Source organism: Taudactylus pleione, unplaced genomic scaffold (assembly GCF_031769625.1).
Source record: "Taudactylus pleione unplaced genomic scaffold, aTauple2 ptg000142l, whole genome shotgun sequence".
Taxonomy (NCBI): domain Eukaryota; kingdom Metazoa; phylum Chordata; class Amphibia; order Anura; family Myobatrachidae; genus Taudactylus; species Taudactylus pleione.
In genome coordinates this window covers 2370902-2398060 of record NW_028284544.1, presented here as the reverse complement: position 1 = coordinate 2398060, position 27159 = coordinate 2370902, and the positions used below count along the sequence as shown (strand labels likewise).

Genomic DNA, 27159 nt, shown 5'->3' with positions numbered 1-27159 from the left:
GTTGTATGCAGTACTATCCAAGGGATAGAGGATGGATGCTGACTGTTTGTGAATAAGTCATTGATTTCAATTCTGATGACAGTGACAAAGTCTGTAATTAGCTGAACTGTCCTTTCCCAGGTCAGGATCGATGGAACTGTGTCAGTTTAACCTGTTGTGCTCCCTAGAGTAGTGCTGTGTATTGCTTTACATTAGAGAGAGGCATGGTTATGGGTTCATGTTACATACCAGACACTATTGACGTTACAGCACAGACATTATTAATGACAAGTGCTTTCTAGCACCATCCAATAATAACAGTTATTACCTTGCACCTTGTCTTATTAAATAAATACTTTCCTATATATTTTGGGCATAATCGGGGCTGATGTAGATTTGCCCGGCTTTTGCAAAAAAAATGCAGTTGTAAAATACAGAATGCCTGAAAACTGCTGCAGAGCTGGGGACGGCTAAAGAGGTTTGTGCCAGGTGATTTGGCATGTCATTATTAGTAGTATATTATAAAGTTACACAGCACACTCTTCTTTCAATATATAATGAAGTTTCGTATACATAAGACTGTCTGTGTCTGGACATTGGTATTAATAAATAATAAGTTGCAGTTACGCAAATATAACATTAAGCTATTAATTAAGTTCAGTGGAATACATTGATTTTCATGCATTTAAAAAAAAAAAAAGAACAAATGGAAATGAGCTTTCTGATTGCAGCTATCTAGCATCAAATATGAAGAGGTCACAGCAGCCACATTGTCAGTGGAATAAGAAACACTGAGTACAGTGAATCTAAAGTGGTTGCTAATCATCATCACTTTGTATTTTGCACCATGGGTTGAGCAAATTATATGCCCCCTGATAGGCACACCATCATCCATAACAATAAAACTACTGACAGGTGAAGTGAATAACATTGATTATCCTTTTATAGTGTCACCTGCCAAGGGGTGGGATATATATTAGGCAGCAAGTGAACAGTCAGTTCTTGAAGTTGATGCGTTGGAAGCAGGAAAAATGAGCAAGCGTAAGGTTCTGAGCGACTTTGATAAGGGCCAGATTGTGATGGCTAGATGACTGGGTCAGCATCTCCAATACGGCAGGTCTTGTGGGATGTTCCTGATATACAGTGGTGAGTAACTACCAAAAGTGGTCAACCAAGGAAGGACAACTGGTGAAATAGCAACTGGGTCATGGGTGCAAAAGGCTCATTGATGCACGTGGGGAATGAAGGCTAGCCTGTCTGGTCCGGTCCCACAGAAGAGCTACTGTAGCACAAATTGCTGAAAAAGTTAATGCTGGTCCTGATAGAAAAGTGTCAGAAAACTCAATGCATCAGCTTACTGCGTATGGGTTTGTGCAGCCACAGACCAGTCAGAGTGCCCATGCTAACTCCTATCCACCACTGAAAGCGCCTACAATGGGCACGTGAGTTTCAGTACTGGACCATGGAGCAATGGAAGAAGGTGCCCTGTACTGATGAATCATATTTTCTTTTACATCATGTGGATAGCCTGATGTGTGTGCGTCGTTTACCTGGGCAAGAGATGGCACCAGGATGCACTATGGTAAAGCCGGCGGGGGCGGTGTGATGCTCTGGGAAATGTTCTTCTGGGAAACCTTGGGTCCTGACATTCATGTGGATGTTACTTTGACATATATCACCTACCTAAGCATTGTTGCAGACCAAGTACACCTCAAGGTGTTGACTTTGCCTCCAAACTCCCCAGATCTCAGTGTGATCGAGCATCTGTGGTGGAAAAATAAATCTGAGCCATGGAGACTCCACCTCGCAACTTACAGGACTTAAAGGATCTGCTGCTAATGTCTTGGTGCCAGATACCACAGGACACCTTCAGAGATCTTGCAGAGTCCATGCCTCTACGGGTCAGATCACAAGAGGGTACCTATACACTATTCGGCAGGTTGTTTTAATGTTATTGCTGATGGGTGTATATGTCTTTGTCTCAGTCTGCATGGGAAGAATTTGCACAAATATAGTGCGCCCTTACTCTGCCTCGCACACTCCATTCCATTTATGCCTCTATAAGGGGTCTATTTATCAAGCAGTGAAAAGCGTGGAGAAGTGGACCAATGGAGAAGTTGCCATTCCACCAATAAATGCATTTATTCTCAACTCTACATCAGCCCCAAAGATGATTCCATGATGAAAGATGAGTGATGTCAGTCTGTAGAACCAGCCTGTGTGTGAGAATTAGGAGATAATAGCCTATTGTATTGTTTTTCCTTAATGTTGATTAATAGAAATGATATTACTACACCACTGACACATTGCTACTGTTTCTCTACTGGACCAATACTGTATCTTCAACACTACTTTTGTTCAAATCATTTCCCTTATGGATCCTATGTATAAAGCTATATTCCTATTAAAATAATGTACCATTACCTGAAGCCAGGGACCATATGTGCTCAGCTACATAAATGAAACACACTGGATACAACCTCTGAACACACTCTCCGTGAGAATACAAACAATAGGACATCTTCCTGCAACCTCAGCTCCCTTACAACATAAGAACATAATAGTATAGACAGCTGAGTCTGCCCACAAAGACTCACTCATAGCATCCAAACCTATAAAGCAGGAATCATTACAGCTATCTATTGCGGCCAACAGCACACCTGACCAGAGCTGGCACCACATATATGCAGATTTTCCACGCAGCACCCCTTAGACTGACTATTCCCAGTACAAGGACAATAAGGCCATTGATAACACCAGCTGCACTGTCACTCCACACCTGCTGCACCTCCCGTCTTGACATACCACCCACGATCTCCCAGAATCCAGCATGGAAATGTAGGTACGTATGATTGAGACAGGTTTATCTTTTTCTCTCCCCACACCCTTCTACCTCCTGAGCATGCTTTTCCTTTACATTTCTCTCTCCACAGGAAACTTGATGGATCTGCCCCCACCAGGAGCCACCTCACCACTGAAGGCCCATGCACATCGTGTAAGTATATATTAAAACTTTACACTTTTCACTTCCACAGATGTTTCTTCCACAGCAACCACACTGTCAGTGATCATCCATTTGTGCCACTGTACTCTATATCTATGTTAAACAGGAAAGTAACTCTTACCACCACTGAAAGGCAGCAACTACTCCCCAATCCATTACTCACACCAATGTAGGCTGCAATTGCCTTTGCCATTTTAGTGTGTGATGAGTTCGTACCCACTGTATATTTGGCTTACTGCCTCAGCAGTTTGGACAACGTCAACTTCTCAACCCGTACAGATATCTCCTCATAGATCTAGCATTTTTTGCTCCATTTGGACACGACGCATGGCACAACTTAATGCCGCGCCATGGATAGCGCGTTTCGTATTTTCACATTAATAGTGTCTATTTCACACTGCGTAGCATCTTTTTCAGACACCACAGTTGCACACCAACAGACTTGTAGGGGCATATTTACTAAAGTGCGGGTTTTTAGAAATAGACATGTTGCCCATAGCAGCCAATCATATTCTAGCTATTATCTTCTAGAAGGTGCTAGATAAAAGTTAAGTAGAATCTGATTGGTTGCTATGGGCAACATCTCCACTTCTTAAAACGCTGCATGGCGTGGCTCAGTCCCGTCGGACCCCGGTCTCTTTACTTTTTCTCAGGTTAGTGTAATTTTTCATTGCTATAACATGAAAATCCACTAGTGGTGTACAGGACACGCATACCTTCTGCTTTTATCGGATTAGCAAGATGCAAACTGAGAAGTTATTGAAAAGACGCATGGCACAGCTTTGTCTCATTTTCTATGGTGCGCCAAGCAGCCCCGTTTGGCGCACGGTAAAAAATTAGTTTTGAGGATAGTGGTATGTGGTCACATCTGTAATACCAACATCCTTCCCTGTTCCCTACAACACAACCCTTTCCAACCTTCCCATGTAAAGTCATGGTCTGAATGAAGATATTAGTCAAATGCATCTCTATTCATGATGCACTTATTATGGAATGCTGATATATGTTTTTAAACTCTGTCACATCTTAGTGATTTGCAAAAGTGATCACTCAATAAAACATTTTCTTGACTATAAAAAAATGTAAAATATAATATTTTCAAACCTAAAAGCATAAACTAATGCAATATAAATCCACTTACAGCACAAATAAATTATGCTTTCTCCCTACTGAAATCTCTAATTCATTAGCAAAATTCAGTCTATCAATTCCAAACAATATCCTAATAACCTGGTGGGCTTCTGTTGTGTGTGCAAAGATCAATAGAATCAGAGGATATCAGATGCCTTGTACCCTTCAGGTGTTTGACCTTCAGAGAGTAAATCTGACACTACTACTAATTTGTCTTGACCAGAATTTGCCCTTGAGAGCTTGTACATCTGTTATACAATGGTATGGTATTTTTATTGTTTATTTATATAGCGCCAATCATATTACACAGCGCTGTACACAGAATATGGAATCATTCACAGTCACTGCCCTATTGGAGCAGACAGTATAATTCCCTACTAAACGCACAACCTATGGGGTAATTCTGTTTGTCCATTTCCTAATTAGCTCAGCACCACGTGCCAGGCTTCCACTCTTGTGTGGAGAGTAGATGTCTCAGGTAGCCTGCACTGTTTTCTTCCTGCAGTCATCAATGTAAATGCTTTTTCATAGGGTTTATATCAGGGATTCCCAACCACGGTCCTCAAGGCACACTAACAGTCCAGGTTTTAAGGATAGCCATAGTTGAGCACATGTGACTTAATTAGTACCTTAGTTATTTTGATTTAACCATCTGTGCTGAAACATGGATATCACTAAAACCAGGACTGTTAGTGTGCCTTGAGGACCGAGGTTGGGAATCACTGGTTTATATTGTTGCTGCAGTCGCATTTAGTAGAACACATAGAACCAAAAGGTACTTGAGTGTATGTTTCCTGCAACTGTCCAACCCTCCCAGATCAAGTGAAGTGAGTAGGGCCACTGTGAATCAAGTCATCATGGTATTGCCTGGGGAGTGTCTCTTTACCCCCCGTCATGTCCACAGGCCACCATTGTAACATTACTTCTCACCTCCTAGTATCATTAGATCCCCAGCAGTAATAGATCCCCAGTGGCAGAGCCCCAAACTCACCAGTGTCCATACTGTAGGCCGCCGTTGTGCTATTATTCCTCCCCCATGTGTCACTAATATATATGTAAATAAACCCTCTCCCCAGGGCAAATAAACCATTTTGTATGGCATCACTAATTCCCCACACCCCCCCTTACCAGTACTAAAACATCACCCTGGCCACCATTACCCCCCTGTGGCATTAATCCACCCCCTAATGAGGAATGTGGGTTGGGGGGACTGATTATCATCCCCCTGCTGCAACAGGCCTCTGCACTGGCAGATATCAGCCTAACAGCAGTGGTGAACTACCCACTAGGAATGTGCCTAGGGATGCCACCTGTTTGGTGCGGCACAGCAGTCTGCCAAACCCTGCATCATTTTTATTATGTAGCACCAGCAGGAGAAGGGGAAGGTGTCACAGGCAGCGATTTGCGTGCAGGATGTGCGGCAGAGGTTGGGGCGATTTGCCTAACTGCTGTCTACCAGGAAGCTTCAGCGTCAGTATCCAGCTGTGATGATGTGGGCGGAGCCTGAGTCTGCAGTGACACCATAATGATGTCTATGCAGAACTGTCTGTCACTGCTGCTTGGTACAGTAGCTCTGCAGCTATGCGTAACTGCCCGCGACAGCAGAAGCTGAGGGCAATTGTGAAGAAGGGGTGGGGCTGCAGATAATGTTTTGCCTAAGGGCGACCTGACTTCTAAATCGGCCTAACAATGCTTGGAAGGAACTAAGGGCCTCATTCAGACCCACTCGCTAGATGCGTTTGCACGCAGCCAAAGTACGCAAATCCCGCGATCGCACGGCAAGGCATTAGCACGCCCACCATGTCTTGGCGTGCGATCGCAGTGTGTAATTAGACGCCCACCAGCCTGTCTTAAGACGCCCACTTTCCCACGTCATCTCCAGGAAGTGTACGCAGCAATCGGTAACATCGGACCCATGCGCAGCACCTACCGCAAGCACTGCGAGTGCTTCAGTGAATAATTCAGCCATGTGACGTGTATTATGACGCTGCGTCTTAATTATACACGCCCCTGAAACGGCGTTAAGATGCTCAGACACGCCTGCATTCGCACCACCACACCCCTGTTTCCATCGACCAGCCCATCACCACCCATAAATGGCTCGTCCTGTCACTCTTTCTAGCGAGGTGGCTATGCGCAGCGAGCGAATGCTTCCTGATCACATGGACTAGTTAGCGCACTGCGACTTATATTCATGCGCATATTGCAAACATCGGCAGGCTACGTGCAAATGCAGCCTAGCGAGCGGGTCTTTGTCAGGTCCTAAATTCCCTTCCTCACGCTTTTAGTACAGGTGCGTACGATCCATAGTTGCCATTTGCACGTTGGGCTATTGTTGTGTGTCTGCATAAATCAAGGCAAATTCACGTCATTATTTGGCGCGATTTCGGTAGTGAAGTTCAGAGACTGCTACATCACTGCTTGGGGGCTGGCGCAGCAGGAGGAAATCCACTCTGCATATTTTCCTCTGTTACAGCCAGGGTGAGGATACGGATAGTACAGTCTCACGGGATGCCTCAACTATGGATCGCATGGGTGTCAGCGTAAGCCCAGCTGGCTGCAGTCACATCCTAAGTGACAGTGCCAGCAGTGGTTAAACACCTAGGAAGAGGTTCAATTAACAGCCCATAGAGTGTGAGCAAGAATTAGTACATACATGAAATGTAGCGAATTTGAACAAAACAATTAAAACAATAAAAATATCACACATCCTGAAGACCCAATAATTTACCTACTTCTCTTTATTCCCAAATTGCTGATGCAGGTCTTGTTGGGTCCTAACCCCTAGCTGTGTGAGCTTTGTCTCCCGATTCTCTCTTCTGTGCAGTTTTATAACAAATGTGCACTATAACAGCATCACGTACAACAAAATTGGCAGGACAAGTGCGAACGGAGAATAATCATTGCACATTCTGTATTGTACTGCTGACTCAGGGGCAAGTGTAGTATTAACCACAAAACTATTCGTACAATGTATGTATAAGGCATATGCTGCAAATACCTTATATATAGCTAGAATTATACATGCTTCGGGAAAGCCTACCAATCATACTTCTCATGCAGTGCTATAAATTGCTGCTCAATGTCTTTATCATTTAACAGGAAGTCTGGTTTGGGGAGGTGGGGGTTGATTCCAAGCAATTGGTCATCACCCCCTGCGCTTACCAATGTCAATTCTACAGAACTGTTTCCCCAAAGAAAAAATCTGTAGAAATAACTATTATGAATGCAATTGTACAAAACACCAATTTCAGATAATGAGAAGCTAGTTCTCAGGGGAACAGGCTCGGGAGAAAGGCAGATCTCCAAATTATGGGTTAGTCATTTACAGACTGAGGGGGAGATGTATCAAAGCTTGAAGAGCGATAAAGTAGAGAGAGAAAAAAGTACCAACCAATCAGCTCCTAACTGTCAGATGACACTGTGTTTGAAAAATGACTGGAGCTAATTGGTTGGTACTTTATCTCTCCCCACTTTATCTCTCTCCAAGCTTTGATAGATCTCCCCCTAAAACAATAACTTAAGTGCTTGTGGAGCATCTTCTTTTACTTGCAAGCGTTTAAGTACTATGGGGCCGATATAGAGTTGCAGGCAGGTCTGCTTTATGGATGGATCTCATGATTTTTAGCACTTGTGTCTGCAGAGCCTGTGGCTAGGGGCAACTCAGACTTGTACGCATCTCAGCCACATCTCTATTTGCAGCTAAATGGGTGTAGCTGCGTGGTAACAGAACATTTGCACATAGGATAAGTATTCTGTAGGCGAAAACACAGCATTAGGGGCTGTGCAGAGGTGGCGCAGGCTGATGCGTCTCTTGTATAAAGGGTGGGGCTGGTGTAGATGTGCACTGATAGCGATGATGGCCACTTTTACAAGTGGATGTGCAGTATAGGGGGATAGATATTGCCAACTCTGAGTACAGGCGCAGATCTACAGTACATTCATTTCCAAGTACTCAATACAGCCGACTTGTGTAGTATGTAGCTCCTGTTCAGCACCTATGTCAGCAATGGGGTGTACCGGAGCAGCTGTATTTCCAAGACACTGGGCCAGCTACAAATCCCTGAGCCTGCTGATTGGCTGGTGAAGCAGTAAACTGCTAATTGTCTGATAAATCATGAGATGCTGATTGGTAGAGGTAGTGAGTGATGTATCTAAATGGGCGCAGAATGTGCAGTGCACATGGGGCCCCTTAGTTGAGGCTGGCCCTGTGCTGCACACATGGTGCCGGTGCAGGAAATCCCAAAAAATCTGGCACTGTGCAGCAGGTATAGGGGTGTGGATGTGCATGGTGCCAGCAAAGCATGCAAACTTGGATTTGCAATGTGCTTCACGCAAAGTATTATTTCACTGGTCTATGCCTAATGCTGTATAGAGGCAGTGAGCTTCACTGATGCTGTTGGAAGCATTATCTGTGTTATAAGGTGCACAGAAATACCTATAGAGAATATGAACTGAAATGCGATCAAATGCTTTGAGCATGCACAATACTGTTCTTCTTTGTATGTGGACCATATTTTGCACTTTTAATTGCAACCCGTAGGTAATGCCAACATCTACCAATGACACGTCAGATGTACAAGGCATCCTTGGTAATCTCTAATATTTTCTCATATGCATAGGGAAATCTTGAAAAGCCCAATAAGGGTTACCAACAATATTCACAAATACTGCCGATATACAGAACATCTGTCTGATCTACAATAGTATGAACTGGGGTTTGTTTTGTAGTTTACACACTATTCCCATATACAGCAGAGGGGTATTCAACATGTGGCCCTGCAGCTGCTGTGGAACTACACATCCCAGCCATTGCTGCAGCAGTTTTGCTATTGGGGCATGCTAAAACTGCTGGCAGGGCATGCTGGGATGTGCAGTTCTACAGCAGCTGGAGCGCCACCTGTTGAATACCCTGGCTGCGATGTTCAGCTCTGCAGGGAAGGAGGTCCAGATATACTGATGGATTATAACATGAAATCAGCCATGGTACATTCAGAATTTATCTTTGTTTCTAGGGCCTATCACACGCTGGAAGTAATGTTTGTTGCTTTATAATTTTATATGTTTTTTTTCTTCTGTTGGCTAAACTTGTATTTGGCAGCTGTTTTGGATCAATCTCAGACTGGAGAGATAACAGCCTGTAGGAGCTGTCCAGCTAGTATTACACATGTTGATTCCTTCTAGGTGAGCAGCACAAGTTCGATTTAGCTTTGCAGCACAGTGATTTGCATTTTGGCTTGTTTTGCTGAGGTCTTGGTTCTGATTTAGACTTTGCTGCTGTATATATGTAGAGTTTGCATGTTCTCCCATTGTTTGTCTAGGTATGTACTCTGGTTTCCTTCCACAGAACAAAGGACACTGTTGAAAAATTAGACTATAGCTGCACTGGGAAAGGAGCTGATATGCCCAATTAAAAGTCTCTGATTATAAAGCACTATGGGGAAATATGTCATATATATATAAATAGCAATGTATGTGGTTATTTCATGGTCTCACAAATAGTTTATATGGTGTTTTTCTGGTAATTTTGTCAAGTTGAGGAATGATGCAGTCTGGAGTGGATTCTATGTCCTTGACAGAATATTGGCTCAGGGTATGACAGGATGTCTTATCAAAGACTGTATCCGAATTATTGCTGTGACTTTATCACACTACTTTCCAGAGCTTAGTACATATCCTCCACATGGGGAGATGTACTAAGCTCTGGAAAGTGATAAATTGATAAACTACCGGCCACTCAGTTCCTAACTGTCATGTTACAGGCTGTGTTTGAAAAATGACAGGAACTGATTGGATGGTAGTTTATCACTCTACAATGTATCACTTTCCAGAGCTTAGTACATCTGCCTCATAGCGAGATTCCCAGTTTTTTGCCGGGGCTCAGCCAAACTACAAAGGTCTCACATATATCTGAAAGGCACCAACCCAGGAACATGTTAGTGCTACAAGATGTAACTGTTTTGGAAGCTGATCCAATTTTCTTAAGCTGGCCACACACTAGACCAACTTACATCCAACCAGCCAACTAATTGATTGGTTGGAATGAAAATCTGGTAAGGTATGAAAGCAAATGACAATCAGCAATTTGCTCCCAAACGCTGGAAAATGGACAAAAACTGTTGTTTGAACAAATTGTTTAGATCAAACATTTAACAAACTTGTCTGAACGACCATTTTCATCTGTTTTCTGGCATTTAGGAGCAAAATGCTGATCATCAGTTAAGTCCCCCATACATCAGAGATGGATTGTAGCAATCGTGCAATTTGCAATCGATTGTGTATAAAAATCTGCAATGTATGGGCTTCACAGATCGCAGATTGCAACCAAAAAGTGATTGGAATTGTTTAATCAGATTGTCCAACATGTTGGATTTCACAGATGGATTGGGGCTGTAGATTGCTAGTGTATGGACATGATCAGCAGATTTGCAGACCGTTTCTAGCAAAATGATGGGCCTTTCAAGATTGCCAGATCTGTGTTTGCTGCAATCGATCTGCAAATCACTGAAAAAGATCTGTAGTGTATGGGCGCAGATTGCTCGATTGGGAAATCCTAAAATCGGGCAATAAATCTTCAAATTGTTCAATTGTGGTTTTCAGATTGCTGATGTATGGGGGCCTTTACTCCCATATGTTACCAGATTTTCATTCCAACCAATCAACTAGTTGGCTGGTTGGACAGATAATCTTTAGATGTGTGGCCAGCTTTAAGGCCCCCATACATCAGAGATTGATTGCAGCAGTCGTGCAATTTGCAATCGATTGTGTATAAAAATCTTTCCCTTTTACAATCGATTGCAGATTGCAGAATTTCCACAATCGATTGAAAAAGGGAAAGATTTTTATACACAATCGATTGCAAATTGCACGATTGCTGCAATCAATCTCTGATGTATGGGGGCCTTTTGTGTCACAACTCAAGAGGAGCTATGGATCTGTCTGAAGCACGAGGCACAAAGAGATTTGATTGGCTGCATTCTCATGAATATTGGTTCAACCAACCAAATGGCTGCCTCACTATGGATAAGCAACGTGTATTCTTTAAAATGGGAAAATCTATAGAACAAAAAGCGATTAAATTTGCACCTGACAAACAATTATTTTATATGCAGGGTGAATACTGACTGCTTTTTCATGTTATACACTAACACTGGGCTACCTAATATTTACAGTTTAATTTAAAGTTGAGTCAGAAAACACCTCCTCACCCAATATAACAGCAATTGTCTGTCAGATGTTAAACTCGACCCCCCCCCACCCCCCCCCCCCCCCCCCAGTGCATAACATGTATTTTCCAACATGCAGAATTGCAGTATAGATATATGATCCCCTCCATTAGGTACGCAATGTTCTGCTCCTGGACTTCCTTCTTAATTTATGATTGCAGCCACCTGTGTTGAAACACCTGTCTTATCAATTATGTAGTTCAACACAGGTGATGCAATTATAAATTAAGAAGGAAGACCAGGAGCAGAGCATTGTGTACCTAATGGAACGGGTCATGTTGGAGGGTAGGGATAAAATATGCAATGTCTTTTGTTTTTAGCAGCTTTGTTCCTAGAATGTTGCTTTGGCAGTGTATAGACAGGGTGAAGGAGCATTACTGCCTGCACTTGATAGTAACTGACAGCCTTGTAGTGTGTGGGCTGGCAAGGAGCTGGCATTCTGCAGACATACTCACTGATGCAATAATCAGCACTGTGTTTAGAATATATTAGAGCTTTACAAACATAATGCCGCAGATCGATAATGCCACACACATGCAAATGCATAATATGCACCTAGTCACAAGTCTAATGGCTGGTTAATTCTATCCATCTATAGTGTGCAGCAGACACCCATTCAGAGGACGTATGTGGTCTAGATAAGGTCCATATTTTATTCATAATTAGCAGAGTTTTCCTTGTAGCAATACACAGCATCTGAGCTCCATTGAAGGATTCTTCACACCGACTCACTCTCTGCTCAGCCGTAAAACACAAGCAGCCTTTATACAATAGGAGGATAACACCAGGGAGGGGCTATGGGAACAGAATTCCCATCCAAGCTGTACTTTGAAGCCTGCCCTCCTTACTGCTCTGTGTCTTATCCCTCCTCCCTCTCTCTCTCTCCTCTTCTCTCTCCCTCTCTCTCTCTATAGCTCTGTAACTTTGCTTGTTCTGCACATAGCCTCGATATGTCTTTCTGGTGGATTTATACTGCCCTGGTCACTCTCTGTACCCTATTTTATACCCAGGCTTTGAGGACATACCCATCAAATGAAGGTAGGGGGCTCTAACATACCTTATCATCACTGGGTACCAGCTTCTGGGTGTAGCATAGAACTAAATCTTGCACACCTGCATTTTATCTATCTATCTATCTATCTATCTATCTATCTATCTATCTATCTATCTATCTATCTATCCATTATTGGATGTATTTATGAATGTATGACTGTATAACTCTTAACTGTGAAACTAATTTTAGTTTAGTTTTAAAAAAAAAAAATACATAAAAGTAATGTAAAGTTATGTTACTGATAATGCATAACGCTGACTCTCCCAGCTACAGACAGTTTGTGTACTGTGCACAATAGATTTGGCAAAAATAAATATTTTAAAGTTTCACTAGCCTGTGGATGGAGTTACCCCTACCATTCCACTATACACAGCAGGGTATTTTACCCAGATAGCTGAATATGTTGTCTTGCACTGAGTTGCTTGTGCAGTATAAGAAACATGAATATTAAAGTTATTATTCACATTTTTGCATGTAGGTAATATATTTGTGTGTAGTGTTTTATACATCCTCAGGCTCTGTTTTCAGACCCAGCCTACTGCTAGAAGCTGTGTGAGGCTGTCATTCATTGTACCTCATTACTGAGGCCACTTTCATATGGTTTCACGTGGAGGAATAGAGAGCCCTGTTTTACTGTCCCCTTGTTTAATGTATTATTGATAAGTACTATGAGTGTGCCTGGCTGGAGACAGGGAGAGGAGACACGTATCGGTGGGAGTGAGGGCATTGCCTATCTTGGATGTGCCATTTATCTGACAGACTATTGAACTGTCTGTAAGAAGGTCCGGGAGTTGCTTGATGTGTGTATTTACATGCATGATGTACATATGTGTATCCTTTTCCAGTTGGTTACACCTATAGAATGTAAGCTTGCGAGCAGGGCCCTCTTACCTCTCTGTCTGCTGTTTTACTATTCTTTTGTTCCCAATTTTAAAATGCAACAGAATACTGTATGCTAGCGCTATATCAGTATATAAGTAAATGTTAATAAATCTATATATATGTGTGCGAGCAGGCAGCAAGTTTTTGGCCTAAGATAATTGAACTTCTCGAATGATTTATTTTCTACACTGAATATAAAGAAGGATCCCACTGAATTAAGTGTTTTAGTCCAATCCCAGTCAACTCTAATGATGTATACCGACTAATGAATGAGTTATTTTCCAGTGCGCGGAACTATAGAGAGATGGTTGAAAGGGTTAATGGTGATGATAAATGCTCCTCTTTATCTGCTGGTTGGCGCTCTGCATAGCGTCCTGTATGGTTTGTAAAGACACTGGAAGTGTTCATCGCACATTATAGTGAGCACGTGTATAGAGGTGTATAGTATAAATATGATGTATACAATGATCGCCTACAACATACAATTATGATGTCTTTTTATAAGTCTAATTTTTATTGTTTCCATTGCTGGAAGTACAGTAGTGATCATTTGTTCCAATCCTAATTAGCGATTTGTTTCCATTCGTAGGTAATGTTCTGTATTATAGTTCTCCAGTGCTGAAGCCTAATGAGCCATATAACAAGGAAGGGTGTTTTGAGCAGGAATCGCTGGTGCCAGGCAGGGTAATGACAGGAGAGAGTTAATGGTCCCTCTGCCATGTGTATCTACCGATCTCTAATGTCCTGTAACCCCGGGACATATCCAGTTATCACTGATACAAACACTGATACAAGTAATAGGCTGATCTCAACTGATACACTTTGCTGTAAACAATCATTTCAGAACACGGTCACCGTGAAACCGATATACAGTAGCTGCCACACGGAAGTAAGTGACATCCTATTATAAACAACATACGTATAGTAATAAATAACAAACTGCCAGTAAATAAACTTCAAAAGATATGCTCATTCACATGAGATATATAAATACAAAGCACCAGTAATAATACACACATAATAAACATTGTACATGCAGATACAACAACCCCTATACGTAAATAAAGGCACACATTGTCAAAAAAAAAAAGCAGATTGGTAGACAAAATTACAAGTGAGAATTTACATAACGCACATACACATAAGATGGATGATTCTATAACTCACACTAGTATGTAGTGTGCAATGTATTACCACACTGGTAGGAAACACAGAGGCATCCTATAGTGTGGGGTCACAGCCGTGTACTATACCTACTAACAGTGCCATTGGAGAAATAGGAGCACTTGTATTAACGTGTGAACTTTTCCTTATGTGTCACCTATACAGAAATGCACACGCTAAGAGCTCACCACACGTGTCCAGAAATGTACATACAATGCCACTGAAAAATACTCCTTTTTGTGTAATTGTCCACGCCTATGTACCATTAAAGGAAAATAAGAAGGGGATAGAAACAGAGGGTTTTGGTCTCATGGAGGGATAGTTTGAACATTATATAACTATGTGGATTTATCATAAAAAACATTCTCACTGGTGTTTAAACAGATTAGTGTCGCAACTCTCTAATTATACAGCTGGCTTATACAGGAGTATTGGTTTGGCTGGTATTGATCTTCCATACTTGTAAATAATAAACTGTAAATTATCAGCGCACTTCAAAATGAATGCAAATTAAGGTTTAATTGGACAAAATGAAGGGGCATTTCAGGATCATGGGAATGGAGTACTAAATTAGCTTCAGTTATGATAGTGTGTGAATTATTTTTGTTTGTGGTTTGGAGACATCAGGAATCAGCGCTGAACACGTGCAGGTTTGTTGTTCTTAAGGAAAATCCAACAGGATAGGATTGCACGCAGAGTTATTTAGACCAAAGTGCATCGCTTTAGAGAAGAAATCTGATTTGTTTTCACGCTGGCTTGATATCCTATATTAGGCCAAAATTGATGGAACACTGCAGATTTTGAGTGGACCTTTCCTGTTGGCCAGGCTGAGGCAGAAAAACACACCCAGCAGTCGGTGGTGCTCCCACACTAATGTCAGGGTACCACACTATTGCTTTTCCAGCAAGACTAACTTTATAATGTAAAAATAAATATATAGAAATTAACTAAAGGTGCAAACACACGTAACGATTTTTTGGACGATTTAATTATAACTACGTCGCCATCGTTCAATCGTTGAAAAAATCTTTCAGTTTCTGAGTTATAACGATGAACGATTATCGTTCATGCGCGTTCCCGTTTGTAGTTCATTCTGACTGACCAACTAAACTATTTTCATTAAGGGAAGTTACAAAAATTGTTTGGAGTTCAAGAAATCGTTCATTACACTTTAAAAAATCATCAGAAAATCGTTCGGAAAATCGTTGGTAACAAAATCGTTACGTGTGTATGCACCTTAACACTTAAAAGTGTTATTTTTATAGTTAGTTTCTGTAGAAAGTTTTTTAAGCAGTTAAGATATAGGACTGTTATGTTTTGCAGTGATTCTCAACCTGAGAGGTGGGCATAAATGGGGGGGGGGGGTCTGCTTGCGTTTTACAGGAATTTACCTCAAATAAATACAGAAAGACACTCTTTAAGGGGAAGGAACTGGAGAGCAACCTAAAAAAAAAAGATCTGGAATGCAAATTTATTTATTTTTTTAAATGTAGGACAATTTTATTAGTTTACTATTTGCAGATAGTATAGCATGAGGTAGATATACTAAGCCATGGAGAGAGGTAAAGTGCCAACCAATCAGCTGCTAACTGTCACTTTACAGGCAGTATTTGAAAAATGACAGGAGCTGATTGATTGGTACGTTATCTCTCTCCAAGGCTTAGTACATCTCCCCCTGAATGTGATCATATCAGCCAGAAGCAGCTGTCTCATGCAGCAAGTATTGCTGATAGCAAAATGAAGGACATCCATTCAAATTTTCACTTTTCTTGATGTAAAAATTTACATTTATGTTTTTTGTCCACAGATCTAATAATGCTGATAAGAACAGTATCATTTTATAACAAGCACACAAGTCGCTTGTGTGCTTGTTATAAAATAATACTGTTAGTGGTAGTTTGTATGAGGCATGTGAGAGGCAGCACAGTCTAGGCACAGCCCTGACTCTTCATTTCCTGTAGGTAAGGGTTGCTATAATAAGGTAGGGTATATGTGAGAGGATTTAAAAACTATTCATTTGTTGTATAAGATAACTTTATCCGTTTATTTATGTTTTTATATCCCTAAAGTTCCACAGAAGTATATAGGGAATTCTGAGAAAGTGGAATAGAACCTAGCTTTCCTATAGTATATGTGAGCATGGAAAGCTATAGATGATTTATGCGGAATGGGTATGATATACCGGCGTCTCAATAGCCGCCAGTTCAAATTCTGACGCCGGAAGAACGGACTGTGAAGATCCCGACAAGAGAGGTAAGTACCCTAACCTTTCCCCTCTCCCCTCTCCCTACCATAACCCTCCCTTAGTGGTGCCCAACCCTAACCTCCAGGGGGGGTGCCTTACCCTAACCTACTCCCCGGTGGTGCCTAATCCTAACCCTCCTCCCCGCACCCTAAATCTAAGTCTACTGGGGGGATGACTTACCCTAACCTCCCCCTGGTGGTACCTAACCCTAATCCCCCACCCCTGACCTTCCCTGGGGGTTGCCTAATCCTAACCTTCCCCCCCCCATCCCCGGTTATCTAGCATGCTCACTGGCATCCGGACATTCGGGATTTCGTCGTTTGGGATGCTAACGCCAGTATCCTGATCCCATTCAGGATAGCGGCGTCAGCATTTTGCCGGCGGTCGGGATTCCAGTGTCGGTATATCGTCGTTCGGAATCCCGTCTGCTGGTATTTAATTACATTCCATCTATACATGATAAGTGTTCATGACTTCACAATACAAATCTTCCATTACTCAAGATTTCCACTCTCTATAAAACCTCTACTGTACATGTGTAAAGCGTTGTGGAAGAAACATTCACATATACCAAGTTGAAAGTAAGGGTAACATTAAGGGTAGATTTGTTCATAAGTACATTCCTTTGGCACAAATTGTTTTCTTTGCTGGGTCAGGCTCCGGTCAGGAAGCCTATGGATTGCAGGGGGTAAATGCATGGAGCAAAATGCGCAAGATGATTGGGAGCCATTTCTGATTGGCTGAGTGCACCTTGATCCCTCCCACTGAGTGCACCTTGATCCCTCTATTACTACTATTAGAGTGGCTGTTGTAGTCTGCTCACATTATTTAATTGATCATCAGCACAAATGCAGTTCAGTATTTAATTGAACTTAATGAGGTATTTTCATTTTGTATTTGCATCCAGATTTAATTTTATTTTACATGGTAATAAACCCACAACACCTGGTGTGCAAAGCTGAACATAATGCACCTTATTTACACCAGTGTCTATGGCTCAAAATGTGTGCCACTCTACATTAGCCCTTAAAAGCACATTATATGTAAAAACATTTATGGAGCTCTTCAATTTTAATAAGTATAGTATTTCTACAGTATGTCTGAAAAGTGCTTGGTTTCTGCATATTGCATGGTAAAGTCAGTAAGTACTGTAGACCATTCCATTGTTTACCACTAGGGGCACTGCTCCAATATAGTCTTTGAAAGATACACCTAACTTACAATGAACCTGGGTGCAGAACAACATATGCTAATTTATACCACACTGTATGTTACCCTTTTAGTTGTGCTGTAGTAAACAAATCATTGTTATGCTGTGGCTCCTGCATTATCTTGAATATTGTCTTACAGCTTGTATGTGCCATTGTTGCTTGGTTGTCAGTGAGGATAATTAGTTGGTAGCTTAAAAACCTGCCACAGGAATGGTTGCAACACTGCACTACTGCTGTGCACCATATAAACTGTTTATACATAATGTGAAGAATGCATTTCACGGCGACGGGAAAGGTGATATATTAATCTCCAAGTGGAAACCATCATCTTATATTACATTGAGGACGGTGTAATTTGTATCTCTGTTGTTGCTGCTACAGTGAATAAGAAGAAAGCAAATTTCAGCTATCAGGTGATTTGTAGTGTGACGAAAACAGGTGGAAGATAAAGTATTGTATATTAATGGGGCGGATTCCTAGTAGATCTTGTACTGAATGATACAGTAAGAGAATTAAAATAATAACTGGAAAGTGTCAGGGTCAGTCTAGAAACCTCAGATGTTAATACAATATTAGGAGTAGAGCAGGTGAGGGGGGAAAAAAATAGTCACCAGTTAAGAAAAATGATTTCTCTACGCCTTCAGGTCCTATACAGTTCAATTAACGGGTGATCCTGGACTTGTTGACATTTCTCTTCTTCATTGGGTTGGAATGGTAATGCAGTTCGGAGCATTATATAGTTTTTCAGTATTGATCACTTGCTGTGAAACAGATGGAAGTGAGCGGAGAGTGATAAGAGGGCTGTGGGCAGCAGAAGACATTGGTGTGTGAGGTATATTACAGGACTGACATGAATTGGTGATCTCTCTTGTCTTTTTTCCAGTGGGCTGTAATTTGCTATTTGAGTTTATGCAGATACAGCTAGTATTTGTTTCATTCAAATTGAGTGTCTTCCATTTTCCTAGTATTGTGGTGCTATATATGTCATTTCCCCTGAAAATTATGATTTGGATATCCTGCCTGTATAACAAATGCCTCAAACTAGCTCTGCAGACCACAGGCCCCATTATTCTCAATGGGGAACGTGATTTGCCTCATTTGCCAAGCTCCAGAAAGCTTAGCTTTTCCTAGCGTGGCCCCAATAGCCAATCTAACCCTGTGGGTGAGCGTTATCAGAGAGGGTACCTTCTGTCCCCTCCCCAGCAGGCATGATAAGCATCCTGTCCCGGAGATCACAAAGTGACATCTGCGCAGTGTCAGAACCAGCAGTAAAGTGATAATGACAACTATCACTTTACTGCAAAATACTGTCCTCCTATTGGAGCAGCTACCATGGTAATGGTTTCTGGTTATGTAGCCCCGAACATTTCTTATCATCCCAGTAAGAAATTATACATTTGATGGCCCCACTGCCACCAATGATAAATGTGCTCCTACTGTAAAGTTTCTTCCTGCCGTCATCCATGTTGACTATTATACACTTACATATACATTATATATTTATATGCGCTTTTTATAATCCCTGATATTCTGTATTTGCTTACAGGCACTTGGTTATAATCTTGTATGGCACTAGGCAAGTCATGTGTTAGCTACAGGTAGAGTGATTGCCAACACTTGACTATTTTATATAATTGCAGCAGACTGTGTCAGATCAACACTTCTCTCTCACAACATTACAGATGGATCATGTTCTTTAAGCAGAACAGCAGGATCAAATGCCGTCGCATGTAGAGTGTTTTGTGTCATTTTTATCTAGTGCCTCCCTATGACCATTTAATTACAATGGAGTGGGTGAGGTTATTGGGCCACTAGATCACTGGATTATGGGCATGATACAGAGTTGGGAATAGAGTAAGATAGGGCAAGTAACTGTGGGCCTGATTCATCATGGGTTGCTATTTTGCTTATACGCACGCACCGCAGTTGCTAATATCAGCGCTGCTATTTAAATGTTTGCATTCACAATTTGATCACATCGTGACATAAGGACACCCACTTCCCTTTACTCACATCCGTATACTAGGGGAACATAGCGAATCCATCGGTAACATCGAGTAACTTCGGACCCATTTGCACACTAGCACATGCCCTGACCTTACTCAGAAATTGCTAACATGCACACACGCTATCAGTGCCTTGGCTGCTTATAGCCACGCAGTGGCTAATTTATGCACGCCCCTGCAACGGCATTGAAAAGCACTGGCGCACCTGCGTTCGCCCGATCACCCCCACCCGTCACCACCCACAAACAGCACTTCCTGTTAATCACTTTGCCCTGGCTCTGCGTAGCCTCTGCAGACGCAGTTCCCATCGCAATTGCTAGTTTGCGCACGTGCATTGCGATGCATGTGCAGTGCAAATTAATCTACCAATTACGTGCATATTAGCAACTGCGTTCCCTGCTGAATCAGTCCCTGAGTACCTGGACAAACCATGCTGCAATAGAACGGGTGCAAATACATACTTTTTTTGCATGTGGGGTAAATACTGGCTGCTTTTGCATGTGGCCCTGAAATTCTGGACAGCTTTATTCTTACACTGCAATTTAGATGTCAGTTTGGACCAGGGTAGGCATGTATGGTTTGGACACACCCCTTCCAAATCTACATCTCTCTGCACATTTTATGTCTGCCCCACCTGCAGTGCAGCATGGTTTTACCAAGATGCACAGTTACTTGCTGTTTCTTAAGCTGGGTACACACTGGCAGATATATTGGCCGATCAATTGATTGACCAATATATCGGGTGCCCGTCAGCCAGCGATATGCCTGTGAACGGCGTCGTTCACAGACATATTGCTTCGGTTGTGCTGCACAGCCGATACCCAACATATCTGCAGATATATTGGGGCATCGTGCTATGTGTGTACGGCCAGTCGTACACTTGCAGCTGCGGGGAGGGGGGCGTGACACGCCCCCGGCCAGCGGGACCCCCTCCAACACAGATGATGGTTGTTCAGTGTGTATGAACAACCATCATCTGCAGATCACTCGATCTGCAAATATATCTGTTTAGTGTGTACCCAGCTTTACTCTATTCCCAAATCTGAAACAGGCCCTGTGTTATTTATCTAAATGAAGCATGTCTTATAATTGTTATATAACAGTTCACTAATTCTGTCTGTATGCTGCCCAAATTTTGAAATAGAAAATGGGACACCCATCTGGTTTGCTGCTACATGTTTATTTACTGCCCCTTTATTTTTTTGTGCTGGATACTTTAAAACAGTAATTGAGAAATACCCTACCTAATATTATTAGTCTAGTTGGTGCATTTGACGTCTGATTTGTGGGAACGTGGGATTTGCAAGTTAAAGAATTGTTGTGAATAACTAGAATGTCCTTGTGAGCCCTACTCTCATCCCTACTGATGGCCAGTGCTAGTACTGCTATGTCACTTGCAGTACTACATCTCGGACCTCTTTTCTGCTGTATGATCCTGCCCTCTCATTTCATCTATGCATCCCAGAAATGCAATTCCACATTACATCTACATTGCTGGTTTCCATTAGCTCCCATAGAGATGCTCAACAATTGTTCCCATAGAGGTGCACAACAATCATCTGTGATTTTACTGCGATGCCGGTCGTACCGTATATAGCAAATATACAGTACATGCACTACCCACATCACAACCACTAATCAGATCTTTCCCTAAGGGGTATATTTACTAAAGTGCAGGTTTTTAGAAGTGGAGAGGTTGCCCATAGCAGCCAATCAGATTCCAGCTATTATCTTCTATAAGGTGCTAGATAAATGTTAAGTAGAATCTGATTGGTTGTAATAGGCAACATATCTGCTTCTAAAAACCTGCACTTTAGTAAGTATACCCTTTAGAATCATAGGGCCTGATTCAGAGCTGCTCGTAAGCGGCCGCTCATTCGTTCGGAGCGATGTTTTCCCAACTGCGCATGCGTACGGATCGTAATATGCATGCGCGAACCAGTCAGTGCGGACCAAAATCGTTTGTTCGCTAAATAGCGAATGCCTGCTATTTTGAGTGACAGCAGGAGGCGTATGTGGGTGGTAACAGGGGAAGGTGCTTGAAAACGGGGAGTGGAGATCCGACCGCAGGCGTGCTTAAAGGTCAAAACGGGCGTTTTATGGGTGTGCATAATTAATACAGCAGCGTCATTAACCACGTCACTGGGTTATTTTATAGTCAGAACTGCTCGCAAGATTGTGGTAGGAAAAACCAACCACAAGAATAGCGAGCAGTTCATACGCTGGTCGATGTACTCAATTAATCTAATAAATAGCGGACATGACGTAGGATGCGAGCGGCCAGAGGGCGTAGTTATCCAAAAAACGACCGCAAGTTTTGTTCGCTCGTTCAGACCTAGAGGCGTCAACAGACCGCAAAGAGCGAACGGTTCATTTGAATAGCCACCCCTTTTTTCTGAACGAACGACCGCAAATAGCGTATGGCTCTGAATCAGGCCCATAGTCAGGATACTGTAGTTAATATGAGACCATTAGCCATTTCCTGTCGAAATTAATAACAAAAGTAAAAAAAACTACAAGGTGATCTTCTGTAATTCCAGCAACCTAGAAACTTGGTTTCAATGCTCCCTCTATTCTGACAGATCTACAAACGGAAGAGTCAATGAATAAATCTATTAGACACAAAACCCCTTCAATGACTGCAGTGAGATTCTGCAAGCTCAACAGCCCCATAACCATAAAAATCACACACACAAAAGATTAATAAGTTGAAAACTAGACATAAAAATGTTCTGACAAGTTAGAGAAATGGGAGTTTCCCTGCTCTTGTTGTTCATTCCGCACCTACTGCAACAGCAGCCTCGTCTGTCCTCTCCTTGTCCTGGTAATTGTATTATAATATTATTCAGGTTGCGTCTCCCATATCCAAATATTCTGAAATAAGGAATTTTTGGTGCTCGACTGAGCTAGTGACAGCCTTGCTTTCTGATGGTTCAATGTACACAAACTGTGTGTATATGGAACATAAATTAATTTTGTGTATGTTCACTTTGATGCACAAAATTATTACAAATATTGTATAAAAGGACCTGCAGGCTATGTGTATATGAGGAATTCATACGTTTTACCGGCGGCCGTGTGGCCGGCGGTTCAAATCCCTGCAGCGCCAGCCCGACGTGGATGGAAATCCCGATCGTCTATAAGGTAAGTATGATCTAACCTAATTTACCCCCTAACCCACCCTTAGGGGTGACTAACCCTAACCTCCCCCCCTGTGCCTAACCCTAATCCCCCCTCTAAGTGCCTAAACCTAACCCCCCCTTTCTCCGCCATCTAAACCTAAGTCCCCCGGGGGGGTGCCTAACCCCAAGTTCCCCCCGGGGGTGCCTAACCCTCCCTCCTCCTAGCCTAAACCTAACCTCCCGGGGGGGGGGTGCCTGACCATAAATCCCCCCCAGAACCCTAAACCTAATCCTCCAACACCACTACCCCCCCGCGGCTGTCTGCACTGGTCTCCCGGCGCAGGTTAATTAACACTCGCGGGTATTCTGTAGTGGAGATGCCGGCGGGCGGCCTAGCGACTGCCGGCATCATAAACGCATCCCGTATATGAAACATGAATGCATTCTGTGTTTAGAGTTGGGTCCTATTCCCAAGATACGGTATGCGTGTATTCCAAAATACGGAAAAATCCGATATCCAAAATACTTCTGGTCCCAAGCAGTGTGTATAGGGGAGACTCAACTTGTGGTATTTCCAGTGAAAAGGCATCTAGTTTGCTTGGTGTATTTTACATTAACAGGAGTAAAGGATCACATATAGGAAGCAGCGTGCAATGTGTATCTCTCCGAAATGTCTCTGTGTCACAGAGAGGGGGGTTTAGGGAAGCAGCCTGGTTAGTATGTGTTACAACTGAGGCTTACAAGCGTGAAAAGATTTCTGATTGCCCAAAATCAGCTTCTCATTGCTATGCCCAATGAGTTCACCCCAAACTTCCTTGTACATCACATTCAAATGCAGATCCGTCGTCTCCTTGTGACCATATGTCTTGTCATTTAAAGCAGAAGCTAACAACTGAAAGATTAACTTGTTTTATAGACAGGATTATACCCTCTGGGAAATATATTCCTCATATCTTGTCCTCAGTAGAAACGTGGGTAGCAGCTGGTTCTAGGCACCATGTCCTTCGTGTGTGAACAGGAGGGTGTATGTGAGGGGGAAGCAGATGTAGTGTAGCTTCCCCAAGGGTTACTCACTCTGCTGGTGGTCTACATTTTATCTGTCCTTGTTACAGGAGACAGCAGAGTAGAATAAAACCTCATCACAGTGAGAGACATAAAGCCGTGCAAATGTTTGATTAATATCTCCAGTCTGATGTGACGCGCTCATAAGAGCAGAATTTTAGCTCTCTGTATATCTGTCTATTTTTTTTTTTAATATGTACGAATGACAATTGTTTTTATTTGATGTATTTACATAATTTATCAGTGGTCTAATGAGTTTACACTATATGTTAAATACTTAAGGCACTTTGCTCATCCCATGTACCGCTCTCATACCAAGTATCTGATTTGTCCTAGTTTTAAATTTAAGAGGTTGCTTTAGTGCAGGGGAGGGGAACCTTTCATCTGCCGAGGGACATTTTAAGTAATATAATATTATGCATGGGCCTGGCGCAGGCCACGCCCCCTCCATGTGATGTCACACAAGGGTGGGGCCACAATCGCCAGTGATTACAGCAATGCCCAGAGTATCCTGAGGATGCTCCAGGGAGCAGTAAGGGCAGCGGTGTGACCGTTTGAAGCGTCTTAAGGATGCTCCAGGCGTCACTGCTGCATAGATTCTAACTGCCGGGTGCCATTCTAGGCACCCTACTAGCCAGATGAGGCTAGCAGAAAAAAGCTCAGAGGGTCAAACCAAATTACGGGCCTGAGGTTCCCCATCCCTGCTTTAGTGGACTGAGAAAAGTTCATGGTAAATCGGTATCAAAAGTTTCTGTTTAATAAATCGAGTTGTCTTACCATATACAGTATGTATGGTCAGCATTATAGCAAACTACCATACATCATACCTCCCTGATGACCTGATTTTGGTGGGACAGTTCCAATTTGCCAAATTTATTTAGTTTGGATTTTGCGTACCTAAATTTGGGGAGGAGGCATAATATACAGTACTGGATGGCATAGCACTGAAGAGTGATGAGAGCATGCTGTATTGCTAATGGTGATACATTACATGTAGTGTTCCAGGGATATCCTAGAGATAAACAATGAAGTGCCCTTATTTTCAAAAATGTGTACATGTAAATGGTTTTGGGGCATATTTATTCATTATCAGGAATTGCTCCGCATTAGAATCATACTTGCTGACTTGACAGGTCGGCACAGCGGGGTGCGTGGCACAGCATAGGCGGGTAGTGTATGGGGCTGAGTGGCATGATCGTGTCATCGCGGCCCTGCCACCAATATACAAAGCAGAGATTGTTGGCATTGTAAAGCTGGGAGCGGGACTATGATTGTGTGATTCAGCGCAAATCACATCATTGGTTGCCCTGACCACCCTCTACAATTAAAAAGTGGGTAGCGCTGGGAAGACACGGGCAGCTTCGGGAGAACTGAATACTCTTCTGAGCAGACAGTATCGCCACCTGAGATTTGGGGGTCCCCCGGCATTTTCACGAGAGAAGTCTAATTTGTAATTTCTTATTGGAATTTATCAAGGCGTTAAGGATTCCCAAGATTTAACAAAAAACACATGTAGGAGCCCGTCTCTGCAATGTGTTAGAGGTAATACAATCACGTTTCAGGACCTGGCCACGCTACTGCACATGTGCGATGTGCTGACTGCACATGTGCGAGCAGAGAGAAATGGGTAGAGATTCTTCGAATCTGTCTCCTGGAAACTTGTGGTGTGCAGCCCATTGGCAATCTGAAGGTGGCATTAGCTGCCAGGGCAAAGCTCATCAATGCTTTGTATTATGGAGCTTGGTAAATTTGGCATTTTGCTCTAGTGGTTAAAAAGGTGGGATCGCAGTAGATATCTGCTGTAGTTCTCCGTACATACTGCACATTCACAGGATACTTTGTGGGTAGCCCCCGAAAATGAGTGTCATGCCCAGGAAAACTTTATTGGGATGAAATCAGATTTGGTGAAAACACGGATTTGGAAACAATATCAACGAAGTGTTTTGTATGAGACTCGCTTGTGTGGTCCTCCAATACCTCTGTACAATAGTTGGGATGAGCTACAAAGCTTGAGAGTTGAGAGTGACTCCCGCAAACATTGTTAACATGTTCATCTATTTTTCCATTTTTATACTGGAGTCTATATGTTGTATGATGGGAATACATACGGAATGTCGGCGTTCGGGAATCCTGATGCCGGCTTTCTGACAGGGTTAGAATACCAACACTTTGTTGGTCGGTATCCTAACCTTCCCCTCTCCCTACCCTAACCCTCTCTCCTCGATGCCTGAATCTAACCCCCCCCATTTTTGCCTAAACCTAACCTCCCCCTCCCCGCACCCTAAACCAAACCCTCCCCCCTTAATCCCTAACCCTTCCTCTAGTGCCTAACCTAACCCCCCTCCTAACCCCAGTACTTACCTTCGGGATGCCGAAGCCGGTATTCTGACTAGTGTTGGAATTCCAGCGTCGGCATTCTGACCGCCGGAATACTGGTGGTCGGGGTATTGACCGCTTCCTGTATGATGATATGCGGTTATCTTTAAAGACCATTTTATTTATATGATGTGCTGATTGCTGCTGGGATGTTTATTAAGCATTCATTTCACCATCTGATTAGCTGGCACTACGTATCACACACATTGTACCTTTTGAATTCACAATTGCATTACTGCAATAAAGAAAAAGTGAATGTAAGCTCCTCTACATTTTGAGCCATATTTCAATGGTTCTGTACCGTTTGATTTCCTCACTGAGATTTTAGTCAGTGACACTTTTCAGGGACATTCCCATGTTTTAAAGATTTGTCCGCTGAGTTTGCACCATGTATGGATACTTACATTTGACTGCTCCTCTTCCAGGTATTTCTGATTGTAATTTTTTTTTAAATGTAGACATCTATGTCATACATAGGACTCCATGAGGTATATTTACTAAAATTAGAGTTTTTAGAAGTGGAGATGTTGCCCATAGCAACCAGTCAGATTCTAGCTATTATCTTCTAGAAGATGCTAGTTAAATGTTAAGTAGAATCTGATTGGTTGCTATGGGCAACATCCCCACTTCTAAAAACTCTCACTTTAGTAAATACACTCCCTGTTTTCTATGTACAGTCCCAATCTTTGCCACTCAT

At 42.5% G+C, this 27159-nt stretch overlaps 1 protein-coding gene across 4 annotated transcripts in view; it reads left to right on the top strand.

Annotated features, from left to right (window-relative positions):
- The first annotated feature begins 2952 nt into the window (after window positions 1-2952).
- EPHB1 (EPH receptor B1) overlaps window positions 2953-27159 on the top strand; it is a 278858-nt gene continuing 254651 nt past the window's right edge. For 3 of the 4 annotated variants that reach the window (XM_088473837.1, XM_088473840.1, XM_088473836.1), the window contains exon 1: window positions 12224-12378. In XM_088473837.1, the coding sequence (XP_088329963.1) occupies window positions 12291-12378 (88 nt within the window). In that variant the 5' untranslated portion in view covers window positions 12224-12290. Of the gene's footprint in view, window positions 2975-12223; window positions 12379-27159 lie in introns of those variants that run through there. The other variant, XM_088473838.1, reaches the window with a different exon arrangement.